We start from the raw sequence: 26,916 nt of genomic DNA on the forward strand, positions 1-26,916 counted from the left end.
TGCAATAATAATGCATTGAGATTGAAGGAAAAACACATAGTCTATGTGTGTAATGGAATACAGCATACTGAATACTGGATACAGTATATTGCAGACGTATTGTACTTGACATGCTACATTATTGTCACATGGCCTCATCACATTGAATGTGTAATTTAGTGAGTGACTCATCTAGTTATCATCTTATAAAGTAAAAGTATTATTTAAATAATTGTTTAAAAAATGTTTTATATTCAATTATTAAATATTAATTTTAAATAATTTTTAATAAATTCATTGTATGTTTAATCCAGTTTATGTGTACACATATCTTGATATTAGGCATTTCAATCAAATTATGAGTCAAGAAAGACATTTAAAAGTCCTTTCAGTGCTGTTTTGCTTTTTATATATTGGTCAATCATTGCTACTGTATATTCTCTTCTACTAAATGCATAAATGTAAATTAACTTATCTTTGTATTCTATACGTTATAGAAATGTCACCAACTTTGCACAGTATACATACTTACAAAGAGGGTGAAGGGAGGGAAGGTCAGTCAGATCCTGCTGCTTTTGCCCCATTGTCAGATGTAAACAATGCTAGTTTTGATAACCTTTGACCTTTCTGTATATGAGTCCGGTAGAGTAGACAAAAGTCCCAAGCAGCTGCTCTTGAGAGGCTGGAAGAGCAGAAAAACTGAGAAGAAAAGAAAAGTAGTGAAGGAGGGAGAAAAGGCACTAATTAAAGTGTTAATTAAATGAATGTTTCTGCCCCCAAGCTTTGTCATTTACCTCTGTACACACACACACACACAGAAGGAAAAGAAGGAAACTGCCACTGTTAGAAATGAAGGTATTGTTAGTCCTGACATCCTTCATGAAATTTCTGACAGCCGACAAACGCTAAGCTGTAACATGAACTGCTGAGGTCGAAAAAAAGTCGGTTTATATTTCCAAAGCGCTTTAATATAAACACATTAGCGTTGTGTGATTAGCCCAAGTATTTGGTCTTAACAGGTTTTTAATGAATTTAGGATGGTAAAAGTTTTACAATAACGTTGGACTCGACAAACATTATTTATTTTGATTCGTTCTACCCTGTTTTCATTTTTTTAACTGTTATATTTGAGAAGATCCAGACTGTGCTTAAGTGTAGCTTGGCTGCTTTGAGTCACTCCGAAATCAGGCGTTCCTTATCCAAGGCTGGATAATGAACATACGGAAAAATCCAGGCCAGTGATAGCAACTGTCTGCTGTTGCTATGAAAACACAGGTATACTGAAAGCGTCTTTTCGATAGTAGGCTAATCATATGTGTTCTTTTTTTAGCTAACATTACAAAGCAAACAAGCTAGCTCGATAAAGCCAGTGCAGTACTAAAACAGCGTAAAAATAACTCTCAGAAAAGATACTCAGATGATGATGTATACAGAAACGAAATTCAAGTGCTACTGTTAGCTTAGCTGGTGTAAATTTGTCAACAAATGAGTCTTGAAATGCTAGCAATGCTGCTTTGTACTTGTAGTTATAATTAGCAGAATCATTTACAGTGTTTTAAGCATAAGTGTCTACAGACTTTGGTGAAAGTGACTTTCTTCGTTAATAAAGTGTAGCATAAGACTCAAACAATGCAGGTCACATGTTAAAACAGCCTTAAATTCTTGATTTAGCATGAATTTAATTGTCACAAATGTACCAGAAGAAACAATGTTTAATTTCTACATGCACAATGTACTAATTCTGCTAGCAAGAAAGATTTTTAGCAAGGCAGATAATGCTAAAACAACATTCTCTTAGCATTACTTCAAGTAACTAAAATTTCAAATCCAAGAGGTTCATGTCTTTCTTCAGTTGAAAATAAATGAAGGTTTTTGAGGAAAATATTCCAGGATTTTTCTCCATATAGTGGACTTCAATGAGAGTTAACAGGTTGAAGGTCAGTTTCAGTGCTGCTTCAAAGGGCTCTACACGATCCCAGACCAGGAAAAATATTCTTATCTTAAGAAATTACTGGTCATTTTCAAAAAAATATGTAAAAAAAAATATTATTACAAATGCTCGCCTTATGCTGTTCACACTTGGCATCTTTTTTTGAAGCTGCCAGCATCTGTTTTACATTAAAATCCTATGGAATAAACCGTGTTTTCAAAAATGAGTGCTTTTTAAACACCACCACTACCGCAGCTCAGAATGTGTTTTCAAATTGAAAAAAGTTCAGTTCACAAACGTCGTTGTGAACTGACATTCTCCTCCTCGTTAACTTCAAAAGCCAACACAAGAGCCAACTTCCTCTTTCTCAACATTTCTGTACCACACAGCACTCGCTTTTGGAAACACTGGGTCGTTCCTTCTGCCTACATTTCACGTGACCTTTCTAATATGATTACACAATGCATGAAGTCGAGCTAGTGCAAGAAGTAGGTTTGTAGATAAAAATAATATAAATTTGTATTTATTTTTTAAAAAGTGGGCGATCATTTCGCTAGATAAGACCCTATTTCCTCGTCTGGGATCATAATTCTGGACCGAACTAAGTTTTTAACTTTCAGAGAACCTTCCCTGTTAGCTGAGTAGTTGGAGATTCAGATTTTTGTAGTTAAAATGCAGCCTAAAAATCAAATGCTAAAACAGCTTTAACACATCAGTTTTGCATGAATTAATTTCACACAAATGAACCAGAAAAAAAACTATGTTCTACATAAACCAGAATTTGATAAATCCATGGCTTCTTGATTATTTGTCTTGTCTTATGTTTGTGTTGCTCTTAGCAAGTGATGAATCTTTAGTTGTCATACCAGTAAAGCTGACCTGCAAAGGCAAGATGGGTAATTCGGACACGAATATCATTAAGCTTCCATTTAAATCTGTGAGACAAACCGATCTGCCTCAAAGACCCCTGGGAAAAGTAGTCCCCATCTTATGGTCCTGTTGAGAAAACACCCCTTCCTTGATTGTGGAGTGAGTGGGTGTGTGTGCGCTTTCCCCAAGATGAGATGGATAAAAGCGTGGATTGAAGATGAAGTTTGTACACGCGTTAGTGTGTGTGCGTGTTCCCTTATATCTCCCGGACAGAGACAAAAGGCAGATGCGAATGAGAAATGAAATGTGTTCTTACACACATAAGCGCAGGTTGGCCATGTGATGTTCGGCGAGCCAGCCAGGAGATGTGTCTGTGTGTCAGATGCCAGAGTCAAGGGAGCAGGGCCATTTGTCATGCGGGGGGTTTGATTATGTTCACCGGGGCTGTGTGATCAGTGTTGACCCTCTCTGACAGACACTCCCCCTTCATTATGTCACCACGGCTCAGGTGTCACAGCGGCCACACTCTAACTGTCTCTCTGACAGCAGCACACACTCACCTCATCGCTCTTCTGCTGTCTTACTCAGTGTGTGTGTGTGTGTGTGTGTGTGGAGCCTGATTTCACTGTCTTGTAAGAAGTTGGGTTTGTGCTCATCATCAGTGTTCCTTTAAAAAAAATGTTACATTATTGAATTATTTAAAAACAAACAGGTAATTACACAAATTACATTGCTTTTTATATTATGCAGTGTTTTTTGTGATATATTATTAGACTTTAAAATAGCTGTTTTCTGTTTGAATTAATTCTAAAATTTCATTTATTTCCGTGATGCAAAGCTTAATTTTCCACAGCCATTACTCCAGTCTTCGGTGTCACATACGACCCTTCAGAAATCATTCTTCTTTGATGATTCAGAGCTCAAGAAACATTTCTTACAATAATCATTGTTAAAAACATTTGTTCTGCTTAATAATTTTTAGAAGCCTTGATAGATTTTTTTCTCAGAATTCTTCGATGAATAGAAAGTTCAAAATTTCTAATTTATTTGAAATAGAAATCTCTTGCTTTTGAATGTAGCACATTTTAGCTAAATACAATTATACATTTCTTTAAAAAATACAGACTCAAAACTTTGTAGTTATGAAAGTATTATGAAGGCATTTAAAAATAGCTGAAAAAACGAGACTTTTGCATGAGCACAAAAACATTTTGCAGGTAAACTAAGTATACATGAACTGGAAACTGCATGCAAACTTTTTCTTGAGCATATTGCACACAAAAGATTTTTTCATGCAATAATAACCAAATGTCCCAAAAATGATTGTGCTATAAATTATTCTGTTTTAAGGGGATAGATATTAGCTAAAGATATTATGTAATGTCTTAATTAAAATCGAAAAATTTGGGATAGATTTAGGGTGTAATTATAATTAGCTTGATTTAAGAACATTAGAAAACAAAGCAGAGTTACCACCATTATATAAAACCTAATGTGAGTTTCTGAAGCATTTTTCCCCCTTCTACAAGACCATCTATTACGTGTGTATCAAATTGGCAGGGATATTAGCCAGTCACAGCATATGCTCAGAGCTCATTGTCTGTCAGTAGCCTGTAATTTTTCAATTAGCTCTCATTAGAAAGCAAGGCTGTTGAAATCCCAACCTATGTGTTTAGCCCCTGTGTTGTCCATGTGTGTAAGTGTGTGTGTGTGTGTATGATTAGTGGGAAGGGAGAGCAGAGGTGACAGAATTCCTCCTCAAATATTTTGTCTTCATTTTTCTGGCACAGAGTCTCTAATTACAGAGCACTACTTCATTATGGGCACCTTCATGTTTTATGCATTCTGTTCATTTAGAGCCTTATTAACAACACCGCGGCCAGCCGCCCGGCCCCTCACCATGTGTGTGTGCAAGCTGGAACACGTGTCGCCATTTTGCATAGAGCACTTAAGAAAGAAAAAGTTTCATAAAACAAATTAAAAAGTTTGTTTCGCAACAATTTTTCTCAAAACTTTCTTGGTGTCAAAGTCAACATTTAACCTCAATACTTTTAGAATTGTATATTTTATGTAGAAATATGCAGAAGATGTTGGAAAACCAGGACCAATTAGGGACTTATGAACAACTATCACACAAAAAAAATTAAAATAAATAAAAAACAGCCATGGATCATCCAGGAAACGACACATAGTATTAAGATTCATCTTTGATTAAACTTTGTTCATATTTGTTCAGAAGTTTACATACCCTTGAATCTTAATACTACGTGTTGTTTCCTGGTTGATCCACAGCTGTTTTTTATTTATTTTAATTTTTTTGTGTGATAGTTGTTCATAAGTCCCTTATTGGTCCTGGTTTTCCAGCATCTTTTGCATATTTCTACATAAAATATACAATTATAAAAGTATTGAGGTTAAATGTTGATACTTAATACTATGTGTCGTTTCCTGGATGATCCACGGCTGTTTTTTTTTTGTTTTTGTTTTTTTTGTGATAGTTGTTCATAAGTTCCTTATCGGCCCTGGTTTTCCAGCATCTTTTGCATATTTGAACCCTTTCCAACATTGACTGCATGATTTTAAGATCTATCTTTTTACATGGAGGACAATTGGGGGACTCATACACAACAATCTCATAATTGTTTCATAAACCAGTCTAATCTAATCCTAATAGATACAATCAAGTCCTATCCTAAACACACACACACACACACACATATATATATATATTCTTCCTTATAACCTGTTTCAGGTATTGAAATATGCCTGATTGCAGTAAATTTGGTTGTAAACTGCATTCCATGTTGACTTTAAATCAATTGTTTTATAACTTGAACGACGTTGTTTAGGAGCATGATGTTGAATTTTGGGGTGGTGGGTCACAGTTTGGCCATTAGACGGTGGAGTGGATTGTCACACCATTGATGGAGGGAGTAAGAAACAGTTGAAAAGGGGGAAAAGCGGCATAAATATGGAAGTTTAGGGCAAGTAAAAGGGCTTAGGTTGCTGAAAGAGGGTCGTACGTGTGTGCATGAACAGTGACGAGCGAATCCACCTTCCCGCGCTGAATCAAACCAATCTGCATCCAGCATTGAGACTGATGAGCCCAATCTGGAAGCCCACACTTCTACACTGAGATTGATGGAGGAAGAGCGAGCACGAGAGAACGGAGAGAAAGAGCAAGGGCGTGAAACGGCACAGAGATGAGGAGAAATGAAAGACGGAGGTGAGCGACAGAGTCTGAGAGAGACACCCCCTCCCCACCATAGCCATGGGCGACCCTGTTCCTGTGGGGTGAATAAAAGCTAATAGGCTAACGCTAGCGGCCCTGGCTGCTGATGCTGATTGATGTGGCGTGTCAGCCGTGTGCGAGCGATGTCTCTTTGATAAGACTTATCATCCACCTCACTCCATAAATATTTTATCAAGCGTAATGGAAATTGTCAAATCAATCTAATTGTGTAATACATTACTGGGACATCCAAATTAAACAAAGCACATATGCTATCATTTGGCTTTATGATCGGGCAGCCGGGTAGACGCCCCGTGAGGCCCCGGGGCTGGCAGTACGGACGTTGGAAATACGTCTCCCTGGCGATGGCCGTCACAATGACGATACGCACTCCATCACAGGATCAATTTCTCAAATGTGGACAACTGTGCCGTGTAATCAGGATATGGCTGGATGGTGTCGGCCATCGTGTGTGTATGTGTGTGTCTGTCCTACCTGCCCATGCTTTTCTCAACTTAGCAAAATGATTACAGAATAACTAGAGGGATTTTGTCTTTGTCACGTCATGACAGTGTTTAATGGTTTGTGTATGTGTGTGTGTGTCTAAGACTGTATCACTGTGATTCATCAAAGCCGAGGCTGGCTGAAAAGAGTCACAGGTGAGACAGGAACCATGAGGTGGGACAGGAGACGTGCCTGTAAGACCCAACTGAAAACAAGTCAAATGGTACATACATTCAACTGAAATGCTTAAGCTGTGTGACAGTGAGGAGAAAAGCTTGTGCTGGCTTTAATCAACACACACATTTAGCTTTACTGATGAACAAACCCGAATATTGCGACTTGTTTATGGCTATGTGTATATATATATATATATATATATATATATATATATATATATATATATATATATATGTATATATATATATATATATACACACACACATACACACACAAATATTTATAATTCTAGATTATAAATGTGAATTTATAATAATTTTTATAATATTTTTGTAATTTATTCATTTATATTATTATAAATTATATTATTTTTACAGTACTTTTGTCAAGAAGTATAATAAACGTATAAAATAATAATAATTAAAAAAAATATTTATATACATAATGCTTTTTTCAGTCAGAAAGATGTATATTTGTAGTTTTATTTTATTTATTTATTAAATCATTAAATGAATGTAATTTGTTTTGGCCAGTAAATATAATGTATTATATAAACCAGAATACTATTTTATCTTTGGTGATGATTGTTATTCTCTGGAATGCTTGATCCTGATTGGTCAGACCTGGAACTTTGTGGTACTTACACTATACAGTATAATTAACCATTGTACTCTGCAACCAATTTCTTAGAAACAGTATTTAATGTCCATTGTAATAGTTCATGTCACATGATTGATTTAAATGTTTTAACTGTTCTTATCATTGTAAAAATTTAGTTTTAAGCTTTTGTGTCCCTGTGTCTGTGTGTTTCTGCGGGTTATTAGTCTGAATAAGCAGTCGACTGTGATTGTGACTCATTAAATCAAATGAAACAGTCCAGTCCTCATAAAAACTCATCTGGCAGGGAGAGAGAGAGAGAGAGAGAGAGAGAGAGAGAGCGCATATGTTGGCTGTCTGTGGTTTGGGACTCTTAATGATATAAAGTGCTCTAGTTGATATGCATGCAGTCATGCTGCTCTGTCAATGATATTGATTGTGGTTTAAGATACTGCCACATTAACCCACTCCTAAATACAATCCTGAAAACATTTTTAATCAGTAGTTTTGTATTATTTCTCAGTAAGAATAAAAATGAATCCTTCAAGATGTTTAAAGATACATGTACTTTTTTGTATTTTGAGTTAAGTTTTGAATTAAGTTGCTCGTTTCAATTAAGTTTCTTTTTTTCTTTTTTTTTTTTTTTTTTTTTGGTAAACTGTTTTAAAAAAGATTTTAAATGAATTACACTAGCTAACTTTTTTGAAAATGATAAACAGATTGACTTAATTCACTTTTTATAAAACAAAATTATGAAACCAAATTGTATAGGTTGAAAATTGTACATACTTTCATTCATTTAGCAGATGCTTTTTTCCAGGGTGATAAATGAAGGTAACAAGTAATATTTTGGGACAACATACAGTATATATTGTACATAGTTCAATAAAAAAAGAATAATAATTTTATTAAACCATGTAAATATTTAAATGTATGTGTGTCTGTTGTGTTTTATTACTTATGTCTGTTAGACACCAGAAAAAACGTGTCTGTGTAACAAGTCACACAGACACACACACACCTCCCTCTCGCTCTCACTGCGACTCTATCAGCCGCTCGCACAAACATACATCTTTATCCAGCGCTTGTTGTCAGACAACATTAGATAATTAATAGGTCATTTGTCAAGCTTGTGAGAAACATGTTAAAGTCCCTCTGAGCTCCCAGGACACAAGCAGCTGTCTGCCGCACTTACACACACACATGCACACACACACACACACACACACACACACATGCACCCGCTCTTTTAATTAATTAGCATTAGCAGTGATTAATAATGAGGCTCTCAAGGCTGGGATGTTTGCATATGTGTGTGAGAGAGTATATCTGTGTGTTTAGGCAGACACAGCATGGCTTGTAGTACAGTGTTAATTGGTCAGCTCAGCATTGTGTTTTAATGAAGTGTTGTTCATGAGCCGAGTCAATGACGAGCTAAAACAATGCACTCATTAATTAAGATGCTCTTAGCGAGTCACTTAGGTCAAGTGTGAGTATGGGAATGTTCAGAATGAAATACTGACATACTGTGTGTGTGCATACTGTTTAAGTGCTCTGTGTGAAATAATATGCAGCATGCAATGATATGTAGGCTTTTTTTCTATATTAGTTCAGATTTTTAGTCCAATTTTTTTATAAACATTTCAGAATTTTTTGCCATTTTTATCAAATAATTGAAGAAGACAAAGGAGGTCAATATAGTATTATAGTTTTTTTTTTAACCAAACCAGCCTACAAGGTGAATCACAGCATTCCAAACGTTTATCTGAAGCAAAAAAATCAAATGAAAAAATTGACAAAAAGTTGCTTTTAAACAGCATTAGGGAAAGAACTGTAACCCCGTGAAACTAAATGAAAGTGAAATACTGTATAAAACTATTCGCCTAAAAGTTGATGATCGTATCGTTAGAAATTCAGTAAAGTTTAATTTAGAGAGTGGTGTCCAGCTATCATAAATCAAACAGCTATTTTCATTTTTGAATCCAATTTTGTATTAAAAAATAAGTAAATCATATTAATCTCGTAAAATCTTTCCCGTCTGGTTGATTTGCATTGCATCATGGGATTCAGCACCCAAGGCTCAATTGCTGCACATTTTGTCAAATGCATTACGTCATCCACATTCAGTGCTTGCTGAATATTCACACACTGTAGTATGCATGCTGAATGCAGTATGTGTGAGAAACACTGAAGAGAGGCCGGTGAGTTAATACTGTTGCAGTGAATGTTTGTCCGTCGGATTCTCACCCTGATCCGATGGCGCTCATATTCAATTGAGTGTCCGGGTTAATTATGTATTGTGCCGACTGCTCCTCTTTCCCTCTGGGCTGTAGACTTACATCTGCTCTACACACACACAAACACAGACGCACACCCTCATGCTCTCTCACACACTCTTTTTAAACATCCAATCAGCCAGGCCATTGAGAAGACAAATGTACTCATTTAGTCCCGCTGGTCTCCAGTGGCCAGTGAGAGAGAGCCGAGTCTTAATTCCGTACACAAAGGCTGGTAACGGAGTCTGGAGTTTGTTAGCGAGGGATTCATATGGGGCAGAATTGAGATTGGAGCTGGAATGTCTCTTGTGCGGCGGTTTGCAGTCATGCCGGTCTGTCTCTGAGCAGCTGAAAGGGGCTTGTCGGGATCTGATGGCACGTGTTAGGCTCAGAATTTGGGTTAAGGCCTGTTACTACACTAAGGCTGAGGCAAAACTAAACGTTTCTGAAAGTTAGGCTGCTTGTGAATTGTGTATTTCCGAGCTGAATGTGCTATAGTCCAGCATCTGCCATTGGGATGAATGGGAATGCTAACTCTTAGCTTTCACCAGGTATTACAGAGTGGTCCCTTTCATTGTTTAAAGAGATTCATAAATGTTTTTTTAAATCATATTTAAATCTAATTCTTCTAATTGTTTGTGTATTAGACAAACTTTTATGAGCGTTTTTAAAATAACAACAACAACAAAAAGTTAGTAATTTATTAATACAAATATTAAACACATTTTACTAATTATACAATTACTTACATTCTTAATTGTATTAAATTAAATAAAGAATATGTAATTTAATAAATTATTTATATTTTACAATTATTAAAAAATAAGTGAGAAAAATTTGTTTACAAATTATTTAAAAATAAGTGATCACATTTAAAATATTGTATATATAAATAAATTATATTGATTTAATAGGTAAGAGTATTAAATAATAAACGTAAATAATAGTTTGACAAATGTACTTTTAAATTAAATATATACAATTTCAATTTGCATAATTATATATATATATATATATATATATATATATATATATATATATATATATACGATTAATTTATGACAAGAGTGCACCCTCAGAAATCTACATTACAAAAGGAGCTTTGACCTTTGTTTAAAAAAAATACTTCCTCGTTGCCTTTTTCTCTATCACATTTTAGAAATCATCAGAAGTTATATATCACTTGAAAACATAAAATCTCAAAATTCATCCTTTAAAACCCTTTTTAAAATCAAACATTGCATTACCATGTAAATGGTACATCAATATCATGTTACAAAATGTTTTCAGTCATGAATTATAAAAATTGCGGTTTGTATCATGCACATTCAAGTCTATCTTCAAAAACGTGAGTGACAGTTAAGGGGTTAAATTAAATAGATACAATTTCAATTTGCATAATTATATATATATATATATATATATATAGATAGATAGATAGATAGATAGATAGATAGATAGATAGATAGATAGATAGATAGATAGATAGATCTTCTTGTGTATCTATTTGTTTATACAAGAATCCTCAGTTTATAAAATAAATAAAATCTTTATAAAGGAATGCACTTTATGTACGGAAAACACATGATGGAATATTTTTAGTATATTTAATGTGATTATTTCCAGTGATGTCGACAAAGAGATTAGGTCTGGCATTGAACAAAATGAAGTTGATATTGATACACCATAGAAAATTCATTTTAGCCTTGGTCTTGGCTGGATAATCTTCAGCTGGGAAACGGGCCCAGTGCGCTTGTAACAGCCATCGTATTGTTTTGTTGCTTATCAGACCGGGTTTCTCTTCTCTCAGCCCTCTGGCTGTCTCTCAATGAAGTGATAAATCCTGGACCTGGTAAAAACGGCTCTTCCTGTTGTCACTAGTGGCCCGGAGCGCGGAGAATGTGGCTGCTGCCTTTAAACCAGGACGATACGGGGTTCATCCCTCCCCAGGAGGTAGAAGAATGGGAATGTTAACGGATGTCTCTCTCTCTTCAGGTATTATAGAGCTGCTTGTGAACGGTGGCAGGTGAGAAACCTTTCATTGGTTGCGCGCCAGTTGCCGAATGTAGGAAATGTTGCTATGTGTTGCTTTTGTGGCGTTTCAAACCGAAGGGGTGAGTTGTCAAATACCTTAAGCATGAAGAAGGAGGTGTGTGTGCGCAAACCGCGAGAGAGTAAACAAGAGAGAAAGAGTCAAGGAAAAGGTTTCAGCCTTATTTAGATCTTTTCTATCTTAATCTGCCCTCTCAATCATCACGTTTAAAGAGTCTGATCTCAGCGTGGCCCTCAAGAGCGGCTTGTTTCTATATTTACAGACTACAGTGCTGCAGGGGAGCGTGTGTGTGCGAACGCTCGCTTTCGTCCTATAGGTGCGTGTGTCCCCACGTCCGCGGGCGTTGACTGGGTCACCTCTCCATTAGGGCGTGTTGTCATGGTGATTAATGGCTGGTTCTATCATCTTTAATGCTGGTGGTAATGACGCGGGGTCCCGTGCCGCCCACAGTAATCGCGTGATGTATGAGCACAGCAGAACCCCGGAGCAGAGGTGAATACTACACACATTCACACACATACACACACACTCGCTGATGTTTACTCACAAAGTTATAAGTAATGAACTGACTTGCGTGCCATAAGCGATACATAATATTTCATAATACACTTGGAATTAGTGTTCCATTTAGAATTTAGACATGATTAGAACATATCTACCACTAAGGAAAATGCTTCTATTTTGCATATTTACCATTTTTATTATTTTATTATTATTATTATTATTATTAATTATCTTTTTTTTCACAAATGATATTATCAGTATAACAATTTGGATAAAATGAATCGAAGCATTAAGATTAATCTCTTAATTTTTAGTTTTGCGTATATTCTCAATATTCAAGCTACATTTTGACGCAAGTACAAATGATTTGTAGAAGAGTTCACATGCTCAGGCAACAATTTTTCTTTATTAGAGTACAGTAAATGTAATGTTGAATTAAATTTAATACAATTTATTTTTAATAATTATTTATTATTGTACTATTTATTTGAATTATAACATTTTCAAATGCCCCAAATACTTAAAATCTAATTAAAATTACATATATAAATTGTGTATATTTAAAAATTAAAACAAATAAATATTAATATATTTTTTTTCATTTATAACTGTATTTAATGTACATTTTAATTATATTTTTGAATTCTTAAAATGATAATATTAATAATGAATAATTATTATAATAATAGTAATAAATATGTACTAAAATACATGTATTTAAAATATATATATATATATATATATATTTATTATATTTTCCCTAAATTTCTTACATTCTAGAAATTTAAAATTACAATGATAATAATAATAATAATCTTTTTAATACAATTAAATAAATAAAAAATTATTTATAATTGTACTTATTTTTCAGTTTAATTATTTTTCCTATAAATCAATAAAACCCAGGTTTAATCTAGATTTTCAGTGTGTTCTCAGATTTTTTTCACTCAACAGCAGGATTGTAGGTTTAATTTCTTCAGAATGCAACTAATAAAATGTATATCTTGAGTGAGATATAATTTGCTTTAGAAAAACTGCCTTCCAAATTCATAAATGTAAAGAGACTGATTACCTGAGTGTTCCAGTGCTGAATTTCACATGCTCCTGTGTGTGTTAATGTGTGTGTACTTTGTTGGTAAAAACATCAGTTTTAATATCACACTGTATGAAATCTGTGGCTCGATATCATCCCTGCAGCTAACACAGCTGGTTTATGAATTAAACACGCTATAGTAATGAAAAGTTTAAGGAGATTGATTGGTTAGTGTGCTACGCTGATGTTTATGTATGTAAACTACGTACTTCATCCAGTGGTTGACATGTCATCTATCTCTTGTCCCTTCTATCTACTGCTCTCGCTCTATCCATATTGTTTTTTTCAAAATCACGTGTCAACGTAGAGAGAAATAAACATTAACAAGGAATATCTTTATACACACACACATACATACATGTTCACCAGTGCTCTAAATGCCACTTTAAGGGTGGAACAGGAAGTGATGAGTTATGTTCTCTATTAAATGACAGGAAATGCTCCTATTCTTTCGTATTCACAGATTGTGATTGTTGGGTGTAAGTGACATCATTGCCGGGACATTTATAGGTTGTGTCACAGTTCTGTTCTTAAAAGTCCCATTCTAATCAAGGATGTTCTATAGGTGACTTTTCCCAAGACAATAATATCCATTTATCGCAATGACATCATAGTTGCTAGTTTGTGTCCCTACTGATGTTATCATCTCAATCGAAGGTGGAGTAACTTTTTTGATGAGAAGGATCCACAGATCCAGATTACAGAAAATCCTGGGTTACTCGTGGTCTCCGCGCATTCACGTATGTGCACCATTCAGTGGTTGATCCATTTTCTTATCCTAATTGAATCAATTAATTCTAAGCAAATAAAACCAGAGGGACGTTCTGCGAAAACCTCACTGCCGGCTCACGCCAAACCATTTTCTTTATCTGCAATCTAATACTCAAACCACGGCCATTTTTAAGAAACAGGCCACATTCTGCACTTCACTTCGGTATATTTTTCTTGAGGGACGTTTACCTTTCAGAAATATATATGTTTATAGACCCAAAGAAATACCCGTACTGCTTTTGAGTGTCCTGTACCGTAGCGTTTTTTCTTTAACAGGCAGGATGAAGCCGATCAGTTGGAGCCGCAGGAAGGGAGGGATGGCAGAGGAGAGATTGGGTTACCTTTAAAAGCCCAGGGTTTGAAGACTGCGGCCAACTAGCTTTCACTCTTTCTGTGGGCAGGGGCAATTTTAAATGGCATGGCTCGGATGATCGTTATGGCCTCTCGTGCTTAGCACATCCACAGGCGTACATTGGAGGCCTGAACTGGGTCCTCAGCTGTCATTTTAAAGCATGCAGAAGCGTTTGCGTGTGTGCGTGCGTGCAGAGCCACAAAGTAAAATATTGTAAATGGCACAAGACGACATCTGGAAAGACTTAGTGCTCTCAGATCACCTGTGATTCAGAGTCAGGAGTAATATCTGTAAAAAGCTGGAGATACCTACGTTTGGCTGCATCGATGTGGAGAAATATGATTTTAGACAGTGCCTAGACCACTAATGTGTCTATTTTTTTATTTTAATATCTTGATGACATTGTTACCATAACGACTGGCATGAAAAGTTGTAGTATGTGAGGTTTGCTTGCATGTCTTAGCATTCACTTCTTGTCTTTGCGGTAAATCATGAAAATAGAAGGAATGATTAACTGTTAAAGATTCCATCAAATCGTTGATCTGTCTCTTTCTTATATAAACCATGTTGAAACCAAATCCATCCAGTGTTGAATTCAACATGATGTCAAAATTGACCCATTTACTGTGATAATGCTTGATATGCAATTTATTGGTGTCTATTATTCAAAGAAAATGAATACTTTTATTCAGAAAGCATGCATTCAATAAATTGATTTAAAAGATGACAGTTAAGAATGAAAGTCAATCATTAAAAATTATATTCTTTTTAACTTTCTTGTTTTCAACAAGATTATAATAAGTAATGACTGCTGAAAAAATATTGGCTTTTCATCATAGGAATAAATTACATTTTAAGATACATTGAAATAGAAAATGGTTATTTTGAAAAGTAATAAAATTTCAGAATATTACTGTTTTTAATGTATTTTTTATCAAATAAATGCAGCCTGTGTGAGCATAAGAGAGACATCTTAAAAACATTAGAAAATCGTACCTTGTACGTAATCGTACTTGAGTGTTGAATATGAAATATTTTACTTTCATAAAATTAAATCCTGTCCTACATTTTTGTTCTTGTTAGATATCTCTGAATACATCATATTATTGAGGTAAATTGGCCGTGTTACAGAGTTAGCTTGATATTTATTGTAAATTTATGTCATATTTTGTCATTAAAATCATAAAACAAGTAAGTGGAACCAGAGTATGTCCTCTTTAATATTTTTACTTCTAGTGTTAATTTATTACCTTTCATCCCTTCAAAATATACTATCAGTGGAAAATACAAATTAGCACTAATCAAAAGAAGAGTTGAAGATTATCATTAATGAGATAGGGCTGAAGGGGAGTTGTGAACGTGAAGACGGTGACTCTGACGGCACCGTGTAGCGCAGAGCCCCTCTGAGTGTTAGGAATGTGAGGAGACAGGAAGATGTGCAGGAGCGCCGGCCCAGCCCTCATTAGCACTCACCACTACCTGTCACAACACGTTAGCCACAGCGTGCTAGCCACAGCATGTTAGCCCCGCCGTGACTCACGCACAGCAGGTTAGCCCCAAGCGTGTTAGCAACGGCACATTAGGTAGAGCATGTTAGCACTGTGTGTTAGCTTTTAGCCACAGCCTCTCCATGTCCCAGTGCGTTAGTGATACCAGCGGTTGATGTACGTTAGCATATATATTCAAATGCATTTGCCGAAGAGGTTTTGTCTGAAAGATTTAAAGTAAAGCAGATTTTATGTCCATGCTCAAAAACCGTATTTGCCGTAAGAGCATAATCATGTCAACATAAGTTTTGATTGTTTTCAAACAGGTTTCCCAAAATGTGTTTTCAAATGCCTTCAATGAAAAGTAGCATAGCCTGTTAGAAAAGTTGTCAAATGTTGCTTGGTGATGTCACACGGCAAAACAAATCACTAAATATATTTTACAAATATCAAAACACCTCCTTGTCACAAAATGTTAATAAACTTTGTAGCAACGATAAGAAATTCCCAAACTGGCAACACTCTTCCCAAGTCTTCTCGTCTGCTATTGGATGGAAGAAGAAAAAAGATAGCCCCGCCCAACTAGTTAAGTCAGTGTTGCTGTGTCAGCTTGATTGGGGATGTTTAAGAAATAGAGCCATATTATTTATACTTTTCATGAAAACCATGAAATACACATTTAAGCAATTGACATTTAAAAAAAAATAAATAAAACAATTTAAAAAAAAATACTGGTGCTGATGTGATAGCTTACCAGGTTCAAAAACATTTTTGCATGCCAAACCATGTGTAAAATATATCCTCAAATATATATGATTTAATTTAATGACAAATGTTGTAAAAAATATGCGAACATCGCATGCATTCTGTTCCCAAATTCGTGTAAAAATTATAGCATTTGCTGAGATTTACCATGATCCAAGCCACTATGAAAAAATGGAGATATAAGCTGAATGTGTATAAATGAACACAGTACCGCTTTTCACTCTGATACACACAGTGCTGACTATAATTAAATTGCAGCCTATGATATATTGCTGTTTCAGTTTTGATTAATTATGCAGCCATTTGTTTATTTTAATGTTACGTTTAATCAATGATTAGCTTTTCATCAACTTCACTAACCACCTACAGTTCCTTCACCCACATCCACGTTGGAAACCCTTCTATACAGTATCATATACTTGAGTCCCTGAAGGGATGGTATTTAAGGACAAACAATATGAAGACTTCCCTCATCAGCCACGCGCTGGTTTTCCTCTCCGAGTTGAGCAAGAGGTCACAGGTCAGCAGACAACATCCTCCCTGTGTTCAGCTCATAATTAACCTAAGCAGATACAGTATCCGCTGTTTTCACACCGAGTCCTCTTCGCTGGGGTCGACGGAAAAAAAAATGGTGAAGAGGAAGCTTAAAAGTATTGGGGGCAGTGCAGTGAGTCCAAGAATCGGTCAGCGCTTCCCACTGGAGATTCCCCCTCCCCTGTATCCAAACAATCTGAAGCAGGCCTCAGGAGAAGATGACCGGGCGTAACCGGCGAGGCCTCAAAGATGATTATCACCCCAGACACCTTCTTATCCAGCCTGTATTATGTGTTATCACAGACACAAACCACTTTCCCCTTCCCTGTGTTTGTTTAACTGCTCAAGTGGTCAAATATGTTTTTATGGTGCTATGTATATTTACTCGTATCTGCAAAGGTTGCGTATATGGGCTGGCTGTGGTGTGGAAATGTGGATCAAAAACAAATAGAAAGAAGTACTTTTAAATAGTGCTGCAACTGTAACTATGTTTGTTGCTGGCGAAAGACATTTCTGACCCTGGACCACAAAAGCATTCTTAAGTAGCACGGATATATTTGTAGCAATAGTCAACAATATATTGTATAGGTCAAAATTACTGATTTTTCTTTTATGCCAAAAATCATTAGGATGTTAAGTAAAGATCATGTTCCATTAAGACATTTCGTAAAATTCCTATGATTTTCTTTCACTCTCAGATTCCAGGTTTTCAAATAGTTGTGTTTTGTCCTATCCTAACATACCGTACATCAACGAAAAAGCTGATTTATATGTATACATAAAAGACCCTTATGACTGGTTTTGTGGTCCAGGGTCACATTTATCTTTCGCTCCGGTAATAGGCCTCAAATATTCTGTAAGGATTTTTCCCATTTTCTTCATTTACCTCCGATTACAATATATGGGAAAGTACTTACAGATGTTATTTACTTCCTAAACAGATATTATTTGCTTTAAACATCTGACAGGGTCAGCGCTTACTATAAAGCATTTTCGAACAACTTGGGTTGTATGTACACCTTTCCCATGGCATCTTAATCTGTGACTAGATTTTTTTGTCTATAGAAATAATAAGTATCTCAACAATTTCCATAATTGATGTCATTAGCAGTGGTTTCCCGCCAATATTGCACAGACCTGACTGAGCGATAACGAAAGTTTGTTGTATAATATTTTCACTTTCAGTTATTGTCACGTATTTTTAGTTTTTAAAATCATAAAAATACTTTATGGTTAAAGTTGATGTCATTTTTACTTGACCGTTGTAACTTGACTCTGTTGTCAGTTGTTAATATTTAAAACTAAAATTTGTTTTAATATGCATAAGATGACATGAAAAAATAAGACCAGTGGGATTTATGAACGTGAGGTCTCGAAGCTAAAGTTTGCCACTACAGGCACCAGACAGATTTGCTAAAGTAAATACTTTACTTTGTTTTCCTTTGGTTGAGTCAATACTGTACTGGGCTGCTCAAACAACCATGGTAAAATTTAGTTTGGTACCATTAGAGGTGCAGATATTGTGCATTGCCGCTTTAAATAGCTAAATTCTCACAATGTTTCTGTCTTTTTGATTAGGAGATGGAGAGGACTTCTCTCTTTTCGCCTCTGATGACCTGGAAGAAGTTGGCGGAGTGTCTGATGCAGATCGAGCCACACTGGCCACTGCAAATGACCTTCCGTCCCCTGGCCTATCAGGTGATGCGCTTTCCCCAGTCGACCAGTCCCTCTTCCACCCATCATTCCACACTTCAGTGTACCTGGCCGGGGATGGGGTCGAATCGGTGCCCCCAGACTTTGAGGTCCGCGAGTCAGCCGTCACCAGAGGAACCCTGGGCATCTGGAGCCGGAGGAGACTGGAGGTGGGAGAACGTCTCGGACCCTATGAGGAAACGTCCAGATACAGCCCAGAAAATGCCACCCAGGCATGGGAGGTAGGATAAAACGATGAATTTGAGAAGTGTTCTCCTACAGTGTGATAACAGCCTTTGTTCAGATAAGAAAATCCCCACACGGTTGGAGACAAAGCACAGGAGATAACGTGAGCTCATGGGCCGCTGTTACGACTGAGGTTTCACTGTCATCAGTAGCGAGGCGGCGTGATTAAACCTGGCCTTTATGTTTTATGGTGAAGCACCTCTACTCGACTCTGTGATCTCGCACTAACCCCAGTTAGCTGTTGCCGTAATCCCATTAGTCCTTGGTCAATGTTATGCCAATTACATAATATAAATGTCTTTGAGGGTCTATTTAATGCCACTTAAGTCTCAAAATATGTACAGAAGATTTCACACACTTATTCATTGCACCAAACCAGGGTTGTGCACCATTCTGGAGTGATTGGAGAATGGATTGTAAATTGCAGCTCAGTTCCTAAATTTGAATCGAGCTAGCAAACAGGAACCAACATTGCAGTTTGAATTTTAAGTGCGAGAAAGTAGTTTTTCTACCAAGAAAAATGTTGTGTGCAAGATTTATATAAATGTTGAAGAGATTCCAGTCATTCCAGTTCAAATTCTAATCCAACATTCTGTGAGGTGTTGGCAATTCAACTGAAACTCAAAATCATGAATTGAAAATGAGGCCGATTCTTCGCTGCCGATTTTGCACAAAAAACAATCCCTCGACTTTTTGCTATTACCGCAGTCTCACAGTTGTCTTTATATATTGCTTTAGTCTTTTTTGACGCTATGACCTCACTGACAGATTGGAGTGGTCAGTTCTCCCTCAGTGATGTCATCGTAGTGGGAGGAGTTTGACTTTCCAAACTCAATTAAAGCCTGAGACTCATAAATCCTGCTTTTAGCCAGGTTAAAGTCCGTTGCTCTGAGCCGCCCCTCCTCGTGACGGCCCTGTCTATCAGATATCAGTCACTCTACTCTCCCAGTCGAAACCGGGTCACAGGACAAGGCCAGAGGTCGAGTGTTGTGTTGGTCAGGGTCATTTTAGGCTAATTTCACCAGGCCGGAGAGGTCACAGGAGTGGTATCAGGCTAATTGAAAGTTTAAATAGACTCCTCCTGCTCTGATAAAGAATCTCCAATCCTCTTTCTTGAAGATCGCCCATTTAGTATCAAAGAGATGGTTTGTGATATCTGTAAAATAGTGGCTGTAAACACACCTTGTAGTTCTAAGCAATAGTTTGAGCACTGCTGAATCAGAATTGCTTGCACACACTTTAGTACCCTTTGAATTATATATGTTCAGCTTTTATGATATGTTTGTTTATGATTAATTCTGGTCTGCTCCGGTCAGATTTTGGTCCTGTTTTTATGGCGATGATTTAAATGTTAATAACCAGTTCCAGGCTGTTTTTTAGAGATGTTTTGTCAGGACGTGGTATTATGGTTTAAGTTTGGTTGGCATATATAATTATGGTTTGAATTTAAAGGCTTGAATTTGTTCTTGTGACGTTTCTTGTTGGAAAACGCAACAGTTAAACTTGCATTTTAATCTTCCACCTTTTTCACTTCATAAGTTGTCGTTTTCCTTCTCAGCAGGGCAGAAATCTTACATGTGCAAACATTAGGTTTTAATATGATTGAAAAGGCAGCTGTCTCCCAATGGTGGATTTACAGTCCCTTGAGCAAGCACTCTCTCTGTTTCTCGCTGTCTTTCTTGCTTGTTCATTCTCTATGGAAGGAAATGAAGGAGAGAGAAAAAAGGTTTCATGAATTTTAATCCATCGGTAATTTATTGCATGCTTGAATAATATGTATTTAAGGAACAGAGAAGCCACGGAGAGAGAGATGGGAGACGGATGACAGCGTGGCACGGCAGTGCTGTATCACTATGTTTAATTAGCTGGCTGACAGCGGCCCATAACTCTCTCCATTAAGTAAATAAGTTGTAAAGAATTTATGATGAAGTGCCACATTATTCAGAGGGGATATTCAATGATGACATGGACACATTAAATATGGTAAATGGCATTAAGCGTATCTCCCTGCCTTTTTCTCTCGTTCTCCTCTGCACCCCCTCCCTCCGTCCCGTCGTGTGAGAAGCCGTCAATATGCCAATATGCAAGAGACTGTAAAAATAAAATTGATTTGGTAAATGCGAGTTAAGATAGATCTGTTTGCTTTCATCATCAGTTCTGCCGTGTGGAAGAGTGATGTCACCAGCTGGGGTACGATAAAGACCGAACCCATCTGGAGGCTTTGATGAAGTGTGTGTGTGTGTGTGTGTGTGTGTGAGGGAAGAGACATTCAAATCACAAGCGCTGTAATTTTTGTAAGCATCTATATGAGCCGGATTGTGTGTGTTGTGCTTCTTTGTGAGACTGAAAGTTTGTGTGATTGTGCAAGTTTTTGCTTTTGTAGCCCTAATTATGTTCTGGAGTGTGATTGGTAGTTTGTGTTGTTGTGCACAAGTGTGTTTTTGTGTGTGTGTGTGTGTGTGTGTGTGTGTGTGTGTGTGTGTGTGGTTCAGTACAGGTGATTGATTATTTCTGTGAATTGTGCATAGGTATTTGCTTGTGATTGTGTACAGGAGGTGTTTGATTTGTTTTGATTTTATTTGTGCACAAGTGCTTGTGTGATTGTGAACAGGTTTTTATTTGATTGTGCAAAGATCTTTGTGTCTTTTGAAGTGTTTATGTGATTATTTGCTGGTGTGTGATTCGTTTGTGAACAAGTGTTTATTTGATTGTGACCTGTCGTTTTTGTTAGTTTGTGTGACTGTGTTCATATTTGTGATCGTTTTGTCTGTTTGCAACAGAAAGTGTGTGTTTGTGATGTTTGTCTCTAATTGTGTGAAAATTGTGTGTCTGGGACAGCTTTATGACAGTGGGAATGATATGTGTGCGTCTAAGTGTAAGTTGTGTTTGCGTTTTTACATTTTCAATGCAGAGAGCGTGTGTGTGTGTGTGTGTGTGTGTGTATTAGAAGGTCCATAACTAACTATGAGGGAGGTTTGTCACTGAAGAGGTCAGAAGCTCTCTGAACCACCATCATAAATTCATACCTTTACTTGTAGTGTGTGTGTTTGAGTAATGGAAGCTGTTGAGTTACGAGTTGAAATGACTTCAGTAAATAAAACAACCACCTGCCTCACCAACACACACAATGCACAAAAAACATTTTGCATTGACGTTTTGAAGCGTCCTGACTGTCTAGAACAGGTCAGTGTGTGTGTTGACCCTTCAAAGGATGTGTAAGTTTGTTGTGTTTATGTGTATAGGTATAAGTGTGTGTGTGTGTGTGTGTGTGTGTGGCAGTGAGGGAGGTGTCCAGGAGCTTTTGTGCACCTTTTGAGTGAAGCACATAGATGGAGGGGACGTAGGAGATTAGCACCGTGTGTGTGTGTGTGTGTGTGTGTGTGTGTGTGTGTGTGTGTGTGTACGTGGCTGGAGATTAAGAATGCGTGTGAATAGGGGTGAGGGATTAGGCCTCCTCAGCATGCCTGTCCCCACACTCGTCTGTCTTTTCATCCCGCTATCCTGCTCTCCAACTTCTCTCTCTTTCTGTCTGTCTCTTTTGTGCTGGAACCTTCTCTTTCTCTCCCTCTGTCCCTTCTGTCTGTCACTCTTCCGCTCCCGAATGCTCGATCTGTCATTCTTCCTCAGAAATATTTATCCGCTCCTCGTCTTCCCTCATTCTTCCCTTCCGATATATATTCCTCCTCTCGTTTTCAGGGCCCGAAAGGAAGTTTAATCCCTGTCTCAGGGAAACTGACCCCACACACACAAGCCATTCAGAAAGACTTCTAAAACTCATCTCATGTGTTTTTATGAAGCATTATGTTTTAAAGTATTCACTGAGAACGCTTCCACTCCTTCACCCAGGAGTTCTCAGGAGGATAGAGAGAAAGAGCGAGGAAGAGAAAGAGGTTTCCTGTATTGGGACTGGATCGGTCTACAGTACACAATACTGGCACAGCTTCACTGCCGCTCGGTTTGAAGACAACATGAAATCAACATGCACTTTTATTTAGCGTTATTTTTTGTAATCTTTCAACAGAGAGTAATCATTTTCTCCCGCTCTGATTGCTGACCTAAACAAGGCCACGTGAATGGGAACACTAATATTAACCAATCATTTCCTGACACCCTGATTATCCTGATGGATAATTAAATGCCACATCACATTTAGGACGCTAAGTGCTTTGCAAATGCCATTTCACGTTTTCTTCAGTGTGTGTCTGATTGTTTTTATTACTTTAAATGAGAAGTTGTGAAAAATTAAAAAAACGTGTGCACTCCACAGTGGACTAAAACTGGTATTTTACGAGTAAATTAAACAGATTGCCTAATATATTGAATGATTTACATTTAAAAGTCTCATCCTTGGTGCTGATATCCTTGATTAAAGTGCCATTGCACGTCTCGGGTTCCAATCCCGGCTACAATAAAACGCAAAAAAAAAAAAAAAAAGTCTCATCCTTGCTTTTGTGGATCTGAGTGATTTAAAGACATGGTGAAATTTTCTGTTGCATTTTACGTATGCACTTTAATCTCAGTGAGAAAATTATCATCAAAAATTTTAATAATTGTATCCTTAATTTCTAAAATATACAATTTAATTTAACACACAGTATGATATATTATTACTTTAGTATTAAATGTGGAATATTCGTTACATTAATCACCAACATTACCGATTTTGTGCAGATTCAAAGAGATTGGCTTATGTAAAAGAACACTGTTCCAAATATGTTAGGAAAACATTTGATTAATTCCTCTAAATAAAAAAAAACTAAAACTAGTGCTGTCAAACGATTAATCACATCCAATTATTATATTGTGTATATATAAATACACACACATGCAGTATATATTTAGAAAATATTTACATGTATATACATTTCTATATTTATATTCTTATTATATTATATATAAATATATTTAATAAATTTCTTAAATCTATACATGCATGTGTTTGTATTTATATAGACATAATAAATATACAAACCACTGACACATATTATGTAAACTTTTTTTTATACGATTAATCGTGATTAATCATTCGACAGCACTAATAAAACCATGCAATTAATTTTATTAATAATTCATAAAAAAATGATCTATTATATATTGTGTTATAGTATTATATTGCTGTTTATTATATAAATATTTAATCAATTGTTTAAGCTCATCCAGGTGTGGCAAACATTTTTGGATGCTTTTTTTTTTGTGTGATTGTGAATAAAGAGTATGAGAAAGCAAAAAAAAAAAAAAAAAATGGATTACAAAAAAATCTGCTGGCTTACAATAGTTCAATTTTTGCTTCTCGCTTTCTTTCTGTGTTTCTCAGCGGGATGGGGAAGCCGGGGGTTAAACGCTTGTAGAGTTGGTATACAAATGATGGTGGGACAAAGGCACTTCTTTTAGCAGGGTAAGGTGTGTGTGTGTGTCACAATGCCAGGTGAGGGGGGTGTCTCGGAAGGTCGTGACCTCATTAGATGTGTAAGAATTGGGGGTGTGTGTTTGGGTGTGGGGGGTGTACCTGGTCAAAAGCTCTGTGGGGAGGAGAAGGTGGGGTTTCATTAAAATGAACCAACCTCTTCCCGTCTCTCTCTCTCTCTCTCTCTCTCTCTCTCTCTCTCTCTCACTCAACACAAAACAAGAATGGCGCCCTGCTGCGGGCTCTCCAAAAGACAGTTTAATAAACTCACACACTCGCACATCTCTTCACACACTCATGAGGCTTCCATTACAAACGTGGGGAACACGGGCAAGCGTATTTTGTTGTGGATCAGTGAAACTTCGCTATGCTGATATCAGCGAACTTTGCTTGAGGAAATCAAATTTAGTTGTTTTTAACCTCTGTTTAAACCCGAGCGCCCAGCTTTGACCACATAGTGGCTAAAAACATGTTTATCCTGAATTTGTTTTGCTATATATCGCACAGTGTTTTCATTGCAATGCAGTTGTACTCAGGATTTCCTTTCCCGTAATTATTTCCCCATCAACAGGAACACACGTACGTCTCAAACCAACCGAAGCAAACGAACGTTAACGCAGCATTCCAGACGTTTTCATTGGAAATCTGTATACATCATATTGTCAAGCTGTCAATCACTCGGCCTGATGATTGTGTTAGGGTTAAATGTAAAACGTGATCACCAGTAATTTCTGGGGTAATTTCCTAATTCACAAAAATAGTTACAAATCTAAGCAGATGTGTACCAGTGACCTGGAAGCTGTTCAGTTTTTTAACAGACATGTTTGAGATGTCTTGACAGCCTGTTTTGGTCTGCAGGGTTGCATTGGAAGGGTCTCATGCCTCTCAACGTCATGTTCGTAAATGTAGATGAAAAGTGATGTTGAAAGTGCCGTTAATGTGAAGAAAGAAAAATTTTATTTCAAACATTCTTGCTTTTTGGTGGATTGTATTGGCCCACACTCAGTGACTCTGCGTGCGTTCTCTCACTCTTTACACTTGTCTCTTGCTCTCTCCTTTTCTGGCTTTCTCATCAGTTTTTAATATGATATACCTTAAAGTAGATTTTATTGGTGAAATAAGGCATTATTTTTTTTTTACTCTTTATTTCTTTTTTTTCCCCTAATGAAGACCATATATTCCACTGACAAAAAATAAAACAAAATCAGATTTGATAATGATTGTTGAGCCCCAAACCAATCAGCATATTAAAAAGATTTCTGAAGGATCATGTGGCAGTGAAAACTGGAGGAATGATGCTGAAAATTCAGATTAACCATCACAAAAATAAATTACATTTTAAAATATATTAAAATAGATAACATTTGTGTTTTTACCTATAGTTAATTTAGTTAACATATAGTTAAACCCCAATCCAGTTAACTATATAGTTCAATTAATCTGTTTTTTTCCTCTTGTCTGTCCTCTACATGTTTAATTGAACCAGTTCAGAAACCACACACACACGTGGATTGGCTTTCTTTGGATCTGTGTAGGTCTCTGGTTTGGTTTGTACTCTGTTTTTTTAATATAATTCTGTTTTAAACTGTTTTCTCAGGACTCTTTCTCTCTTGTCTCATTCTGCTCCTCTCTTGTGCAGACTGAGACTGTTTATAAAGCACTTGAATGAGAGGAAAGTGTGTGTGTTTAATTGTGTGTATCAAGGGAGTTGTGTTTGCTGCTAAAGAGCAGTGTGTGTGTGTGCTGGTATATATGGTTTAAGGGGACACAAATGTGTATAATGACATGGGACATCACACTTCCTGTGTCCCTGTAAAACAAAAGGCTTAAAAAACATACAGAACTGTGTTTTATTAAACTCAAAAAATTTCAGTAGTTTTCTGTAAAGGTTAGGTGTAGGGTTGGTATAGGGCAATAGAAAATACAGTTTGTACAGTATAAAAACCATTATACCTATGGAGAGTCCCCATAAACCACAAATTCAAGTGTGTGTGTTTGTGTTTGTGTGTGAGGAGAGTGTGATTGGAGCTGACACAAGCTGTATTATCATGTGTTTCATGTTAGCTGACTCTAAACTTCTGTGTGGGGTAGACAGTTCATACATGTCACTCAACCTTAACACACACACACACACACGTGTGTGCTTACCTCCTCAACTAAGAATAGAGCTCAGCAAAAAATATAGAGTTACTTAAACCTGAGGATGTAGGGAGGTAGAGGGGCAGACAGTGAGCAAAAATAAGAGTTAGCCAGGACCAAAACAAGAAATTAAAGGAAGCTTTCTTCATGGCACCTTCATGCGGTTCCAAAACCTATATGACTTTCTTGAAAACAAAAGGAGACAGAAATAATAGATTGGTAATTTTTTTTTCATGCAATTACAATGAATTTGATCTACTTCTTTCTGAAATCATAAAATAACATAGAGTGAGAACTTTAAGTCAAAACTT

The 26,916-nt window shown here is 36.5% G+C and overlaps 1 protein-coding gene across 13 annotated transcripts in view; it reads left to right on the forward strand.

The window, feature by feature from the left end:
* Positions 1-26,916, forward strand: part of mecom (MDS1 and EVI1 complex locus) — a 149,384-nt gene that overhangs the window by 45,338 nt on the left and 77,130 nt on the right. For all 13 annotated transcript variants that reach the window (XM_026282110.1, XM_026282112.1, XM_026282104.1 and 10 more), the window contains exon 2: positions 18,703-19,058. In XM_026282110.1, the coding sequence (XP_026137895.1) occupies positions 18,703-19,058 (356 nt within the window). The remainder of the gene's footprint in view (positions 1-18,702; positions 19,059-26,916) is intronic.

This window comes from Carassius auratus, chromosome 15 (genome assembly GCF_003368295.1).
Source record: "Carassius auratus strain Wakin chromosome 15, ASM336829v1, whole genome shotgun sequence".
In the NCBI taxonomy this organism is placed as follows: Eukaryota; Metazoa; Chordata; class Actinopteri; order Cypriniformes; family Cyprinidae; genus Carassius; species Carassius auratus.